General features: G+C 43.8%; 1 protein-coding gene across 2 annotated transcripts in view; it reads right to left on the reverse strand.

Annotated features, from left to right (window-relative positions):
- Window positions 1-12,385, reverse strand: part of TGFBR2 (transforming growth factor beta receptor 2) — a 90,047-nt gene that overhangs the window by 45,223 nt on the left and 32,439 nt on the right. For both annotated transcript variants that reach the window (XM_059162399.1, XM_059162400.1), the window contains 2 exons: window positions 9,509-9,677; window positions 4,610-4,800 (listed from right to left, as the gene is read on the reverse strand). In XM_059162399.1, the coding sequence (XP_059018382.1) occupies window positions 4,610-4,800; window positions 9,509-9,677 (360 nt within the window). The remainder of the gene's footprint in view (window positions 1-4,609; window positions 4,801-9,508; window positions 9,678-12,385) is intronic.

Below are 12,385 nucleotides of genomic sequence, written 5' to 3' on the forward strand. Positions count from 1 at the left end.
CTTCTTGCTTTCCACATACCCAGCTCTAGCAGACAACCATAACAAACAACCAAGGAACAAACTGACTCAGGCAAACTTTTTCATGTTACTCTATTACTTGGCTAGGACTGGCTGCCCAGGGCTACCAAACAGCTCCTTGGTAGACCCCACTCAGAACATCCTAAAAGCATTCCTAAATGTCTTCTTGCTTTGGGAAATATTAGGGGCCAATCCCACAGACAAATTAACATAAACATTATCATGGAAACAAAAGAAATATTACCTAAAAGGTGCTTGATATCTACATGCATCTGCTAGCACCAAGTTTGTGGATTATATAAATGAATTTTTTACTTTACTAACATTATTCAAAGACAGCCAGGTTTCATGGCAGAGTTCTGCTACACAGTACATGAATGGACTGAGTACAGTATCTTTAGCTCATTTCCAAATGCCCAGATTTAAGACCAAATGTATTCCTCTTGGGCTGATTAGCTCAGCAAGACACCAGCATGAAATTAACAAGACTCAACTCTGGTTCCATTCCTTGCTGGGTGAGTTCACACCAGGGCTTTTTACTCTTCAGTGTGCAAAGAAATCACCAAGGACATTGTTACAGGGAAGATGCTGGTAGGATAGGTCCAGGAGGTTGCATGTGTCTTACAAGCTCCCTGGTAAGCCTGCCACCACTGGGGAGCCAAAACTTTGGGTATGAAAAGTCTTCAGCATTCAGAATAGTTGTGTTCCTTGGCACGGCATTCCCCTTCCTCAGGGAGGAAAGAGAAAGACAGAAGGCACCTGCTGTGTGCTGGCTACTGAGCCAAGCTCTCCCAGAATCATCTTCTCTACCCGCCACAGCCAGCCTGGGCAATAGGTCCCCCTATCAGCACTAGGGGATTGAGAGCAGCACGGCCATTCAGTGAGAAGAGCACGTGGCCCAATGTGAGCTTTCTGCTGAAAAGAAGAAGAAGGAGTGCATCCCTTTAGCGAGGACAGTGTCATTACCCTCATTACCGATCTGAGTGGCACTTGTGAGTCTTTCCAGTTTTATTTAGCTGCTTCCTGCTGTGATTCTGAGTCAAAACAGGAACAAGGTGTCTCATTTGTCATATCATCCGGCGATGGGAGGGATGTGGTTAGCTGTGATTAGAAATCCTAGACTCGACATGCCCCCTTGCCTCTTTGAAGGCGCGTGGAGGATGAGGCACAGATACGCAGTGCGATCTCAACGCTCTGCTGGCACGCCCTGGTCGAAACATTGCTATATGACCTCAGTGCCAGAGCAGACCTAGGCTAAACCGTCCCATCCATGTCTCACGCAGAAGTCCCAGACCCTATACAAAAAGGCCCCATAAAACCAGCAGCCATTGGTGACTCCTCCCGCTGGACTGTGCACCAATGCAAATGTTCTGCCTGCATCCATCTATCTATTCAATCCTGACAATATCACGAACCCCCCACCCCGCCCCTTTATTTCCATTTCACACATGAGAGGACGGAAGCAGGGAGACATCGGGTAACTGGCCCAAGTTGGCAAAGCTAGTAAGTAGCAGGTCGGGCCCTCAGTGCTTCGAAAGCCATCTCGAGATTTCATTCTTGACCAATTACGTGACACTAGTCCTCTCTTTCTTAAAACTGCAACAATCACCTTTCTCAGCCTCTGCAAATGAAGAGTCTTCACTGCCCTTGGAAACTGGTGATGGAATTAATAAAACTGAGTGGTTTTCTTTGATTCTTAAAGTTTCAGTGGGAGATCAATAACTGCATAATGTCTTTGCAAAGTGGGTATGCCATCTCCAAATGAGCAGAGCAGCTGCTGGCTCTGGAGTCCCTCTTCCTGCTCAGTCTTGGAGCCTGACAGGTCTCCTTTGACACACAGCTGTCACTAGGCCATCAGTAAGGACTAACACAAATGCCCACTTTTCTAGCTGAAATCTGAGGTCTGGGTGAGTCCAGGGGGCAGACCCTGCTTTCTTGGAATTCTACACAACAGCTTTTGGCAAAAGGGAGGCTCCATTCTCCCTGAATGTCAGCTGTCAGGAATCATAGCCCTGAAAATAAAGATTTGCATTTAAAAAGAAAATCTTGGGGCTCACCTCCTTCCCTTATTTATTTATTTTTTTAAAGATTTTATTTATTTGACAGAGATCACAAGTAGGCAGAGAGGCAGGCAGAGAGAGAGGGGGAAGCAGACTTCCTGCTGAACAGAGAGCCTGATGCGGGGCTCGATCCCAGGATCCTGGGATCATGACCTGAGCCTAAGGCAGAGGCTTTAACCCACTGAGCCACCCAGGTGCCTCTCCCTTAATTTTTTAAAAAGATGACATTACTTTAGAGAAAGACGGAGATCATGGAAGGCAGGGGCAGAGGGGGAGGAAGAGAGAGAATCTCAAGCAGACTCCTAAACTGAGCAGAGAGCCCATGGGATCCCACAACCCTAATATCATGATCTGAGCCGAAATCAAGAGTCGGATGCTTAACCGACTGAGCCACCCAAGCACCCTTTCCCTTAAGTTTTTAAGAAAAATGGAAGATGTAAGTAATTATCATTTGCTGACTTTGCAGATCAGAAATCTGGTAACAAGAACAAAGTACTATACTAATAAAAATACAGTTTAAAACACTTTAGAGTGTTCATGTTTGACATTTTATTTGACTTGGAGAGGAGAAATAAAAACTGCTTCAAGAGATTTCATTTCTTAGTGTAAGAGAGAGATGGTGGCAATGAGAGGGGAAGTGGGTCCACAAATGTTGCTAATTATAGGGTGTTTTAGGTGATGGTGGGGAATTATTTCACTGCAGAGAAGGGAGATGTCTAAAAAGCAAACATTCCCTGGAGCATTTAAGGAGACTCTGAAGTCATCCAGCAACCGAGGCATTAGCTGCACTGGATTTCCTGAGCTGTACAATGAGAAACTGCCTTTATGCTGATTATCCTGCCTCACAGGGAAAGAAATACTCTGATAATGAGTAAGAGGGAAAATACTGAAATGAGCCCATGATTATCACCTGAGTTGAAGTACACTGAAAGCTGAAGTCATGAATATCTTAAGAGTTTAGTGTAATATATATATATATATATATATATATATATATATATATATATAAAATTTGTAATATATTATAAATTATATAATAATATAAATATAAGTAATATATGTTATATAATGTAAAATATATGTTATAATATATATTTATATAAATGTAAATACATATAGTATATATATTTAATTTATAATGTAAACTATAATTTATTATATATATAGTCCCTTTAGACAAAATAAACTCTTCCATTGTGGATAAGACAGGACACAAAAGGAGAGAAAAGTTTCATGGATGATAATAAACTTGTTTGGATACTCTGCTATTAGAGATTAATTCCTTTGGCTTAAACTGGGAGTTCTTTGAAAAGGTAATCTACTTGGGGAAAGATAACATGTTCAGTCAGGATATCAGCTGTTACCATGCTGTAGTGTGATTTAATATAGTTATATCTTCCCTCCTAACCCAAATTATATTTTTAAAAATGAAAGAAATGGAGTATTTAGGATGAGAAATAGGAGGGAGGTGTCATTTTAGAAGGTGCTGCTCTGACAAGATGAACATGTCTGATTTTGTACACTGAACAGTTAACACTGGTAAGGGGTTGGACAAGAAGAGCAGAGAAATGGCAGTAGGTGATGGACACAGAGAGAGAAAAAGGTGGGTCAGCAGTGCGGGCGAGCACCAAACAAAAAACACAAGACATCATTTTCCATAGTTGGGATATACATAGTAGCAGGGATAGTGTGTAAACCCAGAACTTGGTTCTAAACGAATTTCTTTTTTAATCAAACCTGTTGAGAGCTAAAATAATCTTTCCCCACTCTGAATTTACATTCCTAAAACCAAGAGAATATTATTTTCACTATCACACTGGCAAAATTAAAAGGCTTATGATCTCCAGTATTAAAGTAGGGGCACGGAAATCCACAAACTCAGAGTATCTTTGTGGGAAGAACAACTTAATCGTGGTGATCCAGATTTAAAATGCATCTAACTTCTGATTCAAGATTTCATTTCTAGAAATGGAATGGAAGTCCTATTTTGCAGAAATATTAGCACAGACATACAAGAGATTTGTACAAAGATATTTAATTAAGCATTGAGTGGAAAAATGAAGACACCTACATAATCTACCAATAGGGGAATGTTAAATCAAAGAAGATAATCCATACTATGGAGTTTCTAGACAATAATTAAGAGGCATGTAGTATAACAATATGTATTGTTCTGTTTAAAAGGAGTAAAAGTGTTTGGGTGAAAAAAATACTGTCAAATAATACTGTATAATCAACTATTTGCACTGAAAGGTAGATGAGTATATGAGATGGATGGACAGATGGATGGACAGATGGATGGATACATGGATGGGTGGATGGATGGATGGATGGACGGAGTGGGTTAGGAATGAGGGGCTGAGGTTCATGTACTTCCATTTAAAAATTTTTACATACTATTGGACTGTTTGAACTTTTGATAAGGAACATACACTATTTTGTAGAAGAAGGAGTCTGAGACCACAGGCCAGGGACACAGAGATGCACACAGAGGAAGCTGGGCTCCTGATCCTCAAGGGAAGAAAACTCACCTTCAGAGAAGATGATGTGATCATTGCACTCATCGGAGCTACAGGAACACATGAAGAAAGTCTCACCCAACACCTTTTTTTCCTTCATAATACACTTTGGAGAAGCAGCATCTTCAAGAGCAATTCCATGGTAAGTGTCCTTGGGGTCATGACAAAGCGTCTCTAGTGTTATGTTCTCATCATTCTTTCTCCTACAGTGCAGAGGTTCGTGGCAGGGGAGAGAAAAGAAAAAAAGAGAAAGGGTGAATATGGCCTCCTGGACAGAAAAGTCATCTGGACTCTATACCCTTCCCAAAGCTTTTGAAACAATGGCAGCTGGTTCCTGTTCTCCCATGTTAACAGGTTGTCCTCTAGTCTCCTGTGCTTTTACTATTTTGGTTTTTCCATTGCGTCTTCTCAAAACCCGCTTTTGAGTGTAAATGAGAAGGCTTTCCTTAGGGGCTGTCCGGCTGGAGAACCTTATATATTAAATCTTAATTAAACCAGGAGACAGAAAGGCATGGTAAACCGAAGACTGCAAGGTTCTCAGGGTTAAACCTTCCATATCCTGAACACCCTGACAGGTTCACACTGCATTCCCAGTTTATCTCAGAGGATCAAGGTCACATCTAGCTCAACTGTGCTCTAAGACATTCCTGGGAACATCGTGGCAGTTCCTCACGTCTGTTTGCTGGGTCCCAGAGGGCTCTGTGTGAGGATGTATCCCATGTCCGCAGCTGGCTGTGTGGACAGCACAAACCACGCTTCCTAGATGAAATACTGGCAGTTTCCCTGACTCACAGAAAGGAATGGAAGGAGAAAAAAATGAAAACACATGGGAAAGAACGCAAGGTGTTCTTTGTTTATGGTTCAGTGAAATATTTTATGCTGTCATGAACAAATTACTTCTACATGTAGCATCCCTTCACTTCAAGTATCTGAAGCCTAACCCAGCTAAGGACTCCAAGAAGCTCTCTTGTGGCATTTTACTGAGGCCCTAGAAAGTGCTCAGTGGAATCTATGTGTACATTACATTTAAAAATGACATGATTAATGCCCACTATTATAATTGCAAAAGCCAAAAGAAAACTCTGGCATCCTTGGAAAAGTACATCGTTCTCTGCCTCCTTCAATCTGCTTCTCTCATAAACTTGCCCTCTTGCATGACTACATCCAACACCAAGGTTGTGCTGACCTCTTTCCTACCATCTCTGACGTTTTCAGAGGCAACCTGTTGTCTTAAATGGTCCTCTCTACCTCAGGAGGGGGAGCCTAGGGACGGGCTAGTCAGGCCTGAACTATCTGAACAGAATCTTCCCGGGGAAGGTTTCTGAGTGCCCACATGCCCGCTCACACTCACCAGCCACTCCCCTCCCCCCGCAAGCTCACTGCTCGCCGCAAACAAAATGGCAGGCAGGCAGGAAGTGAGGAATAGTGTAAGTCCTGCCTTCACCTGGAAAACAAGCAGGTCCCTATCCCCAGAGAAAGAGTAATTTTGATGGCAACACCGCTAGAGTGCTTTATTCTGGGACACTAAAGGGCGGTCTGTCAACAAGAGGATGAGAAGAGCAGGAGCACAGGGCAGATGGAACAGACGAACTAGGACCAGAGTCAACATGGCTGACATCCATGTGACCCAGAGCTGGCTCCCTCAGAGGTAGGTGTGCCTTTGCTGAAGTTGTTCAGGGGTTCTGGTTCTTGAACTAACACTCCAGCAGGTGCAAGAGGGGCTAGCCCTAGCTAAGCAAGCCTCTACTGGAAAAGGAAGCACCCAAATTGGAATCTTTATTCTAGCGTGGCTAGCAGGGAACTATGTGACACTTGGCATGACCACACAACAAAACTATGTATGTTTAAAAATCCACTTATCCTTAACTCCAAAACTCCTGGGAAGTCTTGGCAAAATGACAGTCATGAAACAAGAGCACCTTCCTCCCTGTCCCCACAGCGTGTGTGTGTTTGTCCTCACACACGTGCCCAACAGGGTTGTTTTCTGGTTTGGGTCAGAAAATGAAGGCTCTCTGCGTCTTCCATGCCCCCAGGCAAAAGCATGGTGTTTCTTCCTTGGGAGGCTTCTAGAAGCCAAGGAATGGAATGAGGAAGGAACTGTGCGCCCTGAAGTAGCGCTGCTCTATAACCACTGGGCAGCCCTTCCAGAGCCTCTTGCCTTCCACCCCTCACTGCTTAGAGGACTAACATCGCAGAGAGGAAATTCAGTTGGAATACTTGAGCCCGGAAAAGTCCTCCACTGGTTTCTCCACTCACTCCTACAACAGTGCTCCCTGGAAGGCAGAGCCAACTTTGCAAAATATCTTTGGATACAGCTGAGCCTAGGAAGGGAAAACACAATGAACCAAGCACAGACTTTTTCTTTGTCCTGAAACGTTTGCTCTGAGCCAGTGAAGAGGTTTGTCACGATCTACTCACAAAAGAACCACGATGATCAAATTAATTTTGGTTCCACAGGATTTTTATCCTTGGAAAGAATGGACACGATTGACATGGGATGGGTACCCAGCTGCCATCAGTGAAACGGACACACGCATCAGTGATTGAATGAAAAGAACGCTAAGACTCATAAAGGCACTGCAGTGTACTCTCAGGGGAGAGCCTTTTTTCAGCTTCTACTCCTGGCTATTCCTTTGGGTTCCCTGGAAACAGACCCTAAGGCTGTGAGATTTCTGTGCAGAGAGTTTTCGGAGAGGCACCTGTAAGGGAAGCAGCACCGCACACAGTTGGGGTGGAACCCCAGTGCAGATCATAGCCATCGACTCACTGACGCCACGGAAGATGGCGGGTCAGAGCTGTCACGAAGGAGGCCAAGTGGCTGGCATTTTGGACGCCAGTATCAACCAGTCATGGGATACTGGCTGCCTATGGAGAGGAGCAAATTTGAGGAGGGGCCAAAAGAGGGAAAAAGCCCCAGGCAGTGGGGCCAGGGGATGGTACTCCCCTGGAGGGACTCGGAGTGATCCCTCGGCAGCTACTTGGGCCAGCAGCTGAGGGCAGAGCACCTCATTGCTGAGGGGGATCAGCGAGGTGCACCACGGCACCTCTCGCTTCCCTTTCTTCTGACTAACATCCCACACCATGGGAGTATTTGTCTCTGCTGAGACAGGTGAAAACATTCCCTGTGTTAACTCTACAGTGGGAATGGAGAGGAGATGGGGCGGGGGGTGTTTTCCTCTCCCCTACATGCTCACATTTCCTGAGACAGCGAATAACGTAACGCCTCATTCCAGAGAGACTTGATTCACATTCCATCAATGGGGTTTGTATGGTGGGTCAAAACAAACAAACAAAAAAACAACAAAAAAACCCACGCCTTTATTGGATGAGCCTGTATGGGGTAGCAGAAGTAAGCTCTCACGCCAGAGTGCATATTCACGTAAAGATGATCAGCAGAGAACAGGAGCAAAGAAGGAAGCAGGGAGGTCCCCCAATCTGGCATCTCAGTCTTTCCTGCACTAGCCTTCATCCTCCAACGTCTCCTGAACTTTGACTCCTCAGAGGAGGAAGCCTGTTTTGCTGTTAGGAAACCATGATGGTGAAAACGTTTAAATTTATACTGAAGTCTGTACCCTGGTAAACATTATGGATCCTTTTTCTGCCCTTCGGAATTCCACAGGATAAGTTTATTATATTTTCCACTTGAGAACCCTTCCAGGATCTCTCCATAGTCCCCAAGTCTTCTCTTTACTGGACTGGCTGTATCTGACTCCATCGACCATTCCTCACATCTCCACTTCCTACGGGCTCCTTTGCCTCTGGACACGATCTTTGTCAAAATCTCTTTTGCAAAAGCAGTGCTTGGAACTGGACCTGAATGAAGCTCGCAGGGACAGAGAGATGTCACGACAGTTCTTTGCTGTTAGCATTCTTTTAGTGCTTAAGAAACGAGTTCATCCACAGTGTGTGTGGAAATTGGCAAGGTTTTCAGATCTATCATCAAGGTTAACTATATGTGGTTAAAAGACTTATTCCCCCAACAAGGGGGGTGGGATATTTGGATTTATATTCTCAGTTGCCATCTGGCCAGGAGACACATAGGTTACTTAAAAAAAAAAAAAAAAAAAAAAAAAAAAAAAGGCTGGTAAATCCAAAACATCAGAATAAGTCTGCAAATGTTGTATTTCATTAATGAATTTATACTTTTTTTATATAATGGGAGCTCTTTTAATCTCTTTTTTCCTTTCATCTCTGTTCAGACTTCCAATCTGTAACTATGACAGAATCAAAGGATTTGTGAGCACCATATGTGTGTGTGTTATGGTGAGGGGAATGAAAGGGAGAGAGAGAGAGAGAGAGAGAGAGGGAGGGACAGAGAGAGAATATGGAGGGAACGTGATCTAAGAGAAATATGCAGTGTTGATCCAAGATGTCGCATGTAGCCCGTGGTGCTGTGAGTGAGCTGGTCAGGGCTTTGGAGTGAAGAATGGGTTGTCTTTCTGGTTCTCCAAAAAGCTTTCCCCCTTTTTTTTTTTTTTTTTTTTTTTTTGGACAAAGGCTTTCCTTTTCCGACAGCCCACCTTTCATCTCCTCTCCTTCCACAGAACAAGACTGAGATTGCCTCAGAAGAACAAAGCTCCTGGTGTCACTCTGGGGTACGAAGCAGGTATCAATTAAAATGACAAGTGGCAAATGTCTCTCCTTCATAAAAGGAAGAGGCCCCGGATTTATTGTAAATATGGAAGGTCATCTTTTATACCGCCACACTCCCATATATAGTGATTCACATGGGTGTGTATGAATCTGAGAATGTACAGAATATCTCTGCAAATTACATGTGGTCATTGAAAGAGAGACAGCCTGAAGGAAAGGGACATGTGAGAGGGCATGGAGACAGCCTTGACTTTAATGTACCATGGCGTGTATCACTTGCAAAAGGGGGAAAAGGGAGATTTTCAAAAGCCACCTTACCAGACAGCGAGACAGACTTCATGTGGCTTCTCACAGATGGAGGTAATGCTGCAATTGCTCATGCAGGATTTCTGGTTGTCACAGGTGGAAGATCTCACATCGCAAAATTTACACAATTGCGGAAATTTGATGACACCATTGTTGTCCGTGACCATCATGTCGTTATTAACTGGGGAGGGAAAAGAAAGACACACTAAATGAGTATCTCACTGCTAGGCAGCCTGCCAATGAATTCCTGATGATGTTATGCAATTTCAAATGAACCAAATAATGCCACATCAGATTAGAATTTCCTTCACGTACGCAATTTGTAATGAAAGCCATTACGGCGGGGGTGGGGGGTGGGGGGTGTAGCTGGGGTGGGGGGAGGTTTGAGTAACTTCTTGCTTTGTCAGTGGTTACCATAAGGTGCTCTATCTCCAACACAACTGTTCAATCAAGAACCATAGATCTGATGGGTCCACTGTACAGTGCTGAGTGGTAAGAGCACAGAGAATACTACCCTAAGGAAACGATCCTTTAGGTGGGTAGACAGACGAAGAAACAGATGAGGGTAGGGTAACCCAAGATAGAGAGAAGCACAGAGGATAAAGGGTCCTGGCAAGAGTCATGACCAAGATGGGCAGAGACAGGTCACAATGGTGTAGAGCTGTGCAATGCGAAAGGGTGTTAGCCAACTCAGAGGAGACACTGTTGGTGAGGCAGGGCATTGCCTGTGTTCTCCAACCTGCATAGGAAGAGCTCTAAGACCCTCGCTTGAAAGAGGCTGGTGCTGGGGGCCCCTGGGTGGCTCAGTCAGTTAGGCATCTGCCTTCCACTCAGGGTCCTGGGATCAAGTTCTGCATCAGGCTGTCTGCTCAGCGGGGAATCTGCTTCTTCCGCTCCCTCTGCGTTCTCTCTCTCAAATAAATAAATAAATCTTGGGCGCCTGGGTGGCTCAGTGGGGTAAGCCGCTGACTTCGGCTCAGGTCATGATCTCAGGGTCCTGGGATCGAGTCCCGCATCGGGCTCTCTGCTCAGCAGGGAGCCTGCTTCCTCCTCTCTCTGTCTGCCTGCCTCTCTGCTTACTTGTAATCTCTCTCTGTCAAATAAATAATAAATAAAATCTTTTTATAAATAAATAAATAAATAAATAAATAAATCTTAAAAAAGAGAGAGAGAGAGAGACTGGTTCTAATTTCTCCCATTGCCTTGCAGGAAATCAGATGAACACCGACTGAGTGTCTCTGAGACAGAATCGCAAACACTGGTGAGGCTCAGAGCACTGGAGTCCTGCAGGTGAGGAAAAGACGATTTCCACCTTGGGAGTCTGCTCTCTGTCACCTCTCTGACTTCATTCCCCACCACAACCCATATACTCCTTACTCATTACCTTTTAGGACACATGGGCTTTCGCTGGAAGAAGCCAAGTTCCTTCCTCGTCAGAGCCTTTCCCTCACAATCCCCTTCCTCAGCTTTCTGGTCCCCTGTTAACGTCACCTCTTCATCCTAAAGCAGCCCACGGGTAACTAGCCCAGGATTCTCTTTTATCTCCTGCACAATGACCTCACTCACTTACTTGTTTATAACCTATCCACCAAAATGTACACTCCACGAGCTCTGGTCTGTCTTGTTTACATACTGGGTGTCCTGTGTCAAGCTCCATAGAAGGTATCTGATAGTATTTGTTGAGTGAGTGGGTGAATAGAGACTGAATTTAAGAAGTTCACACTTGGCTCTGTATGTCACGTGGGAAAGGATATAGAACTTCTTCACTCAGATGGGGAGGGTGGTGATTATAAATGCAATATTGATTCACAGTCATCTATAGTATATTACAGGCAGGGCCGTTCTTAGCAGAACACATGCTACATGTTGTGAGACCATTAAAAAAGGGATAACACCACCTTCCCCATCTTCTTCCTCCAACAGATCCATTTCTACTGGCAAAAGTGGAAATTAAAGGGTTGAGTTTGGAGAATCAAGACAAAGCTACGAGGAATTTGGTCAACAGACATGAACTTAGAGACACTTACAGGCTAGTCTAAGAAAGATTACGTGCCTAGACAGGTACAGCACTGGACCAACCACTGGCTATTAGGCAGCTGGGAGGTATGCTTCTGCCAGGGATCTCCCTTGGAAAGGCCTGAGGAGAGCCTCCTCATCTCCCTGTGTCAAATACGCTCCTGCCTAAAGCCAAACAACTCTAACGCCCTCCCACGGTCTCTCCCTGTCTCGTGAATTTTTGATTTCTGTCATCCACATTTTGCCCCACAACCCTCCTTGTCACTTGGGCATAGCACCTGTTTCCTGGGTCTCTAAAAATATAAACAAATATAAATTTAAGATTTGCTTTCTTGTGGTAACATTAAATATAGAAGAAAAAAAAAAAAAAAACACCCATTCATCCCTCTCAGGCCTCAAGTTCATTTCAGGAAGTGTATTTTTAGGCAGCAAACTATTTTGAAATTTGTCTCCCAGACCAAGAGCTCTATGCTAAGCTAAAAATACAGGCCAAAATGCTTTCTGAACTTTGTGTTCAATTTGGGACTAACACAACAATGAATATATATATTTTTTTCAACAATAGTTAAAGTTGAATCTATTTGTGAAACAACTAAGTTAACCCCTTAGGTTTCCCTATAAGACATGGGTAAAACAACAAAAATCTGGGTCATGTTTTGTTTATATGAATTTTTTTAATAGAGTATGTTTCACACAAACATGTATTTGCTTGCTAGGAAGCTTTGTTGTTTTTAAGTATAAAATCAAGCCTCCATGAAATGAAATGCAGTCTTCTCACATTTTAGGATTTTAGCCTGTCTTAGTAGTTATCAACTTTGAGGGCATGTTAGAAGCAATCACCTAGGGAGGTTTAAAAAATAATGAGGCCTGAGT

This window comes from Mustela lutreola, chromosome 2 (assembly GCF_030435805.1).
Source record: "Mustela lutreola isolate mMusLut2 chromosome 2, mMusLut2.pri, whole genome shotgun sequence".
NCBI lineage: Eukaryota > Metazoa > Chordata > Mammalia > Carnivora > Mustelidae > Mustela > Mustela lutreola.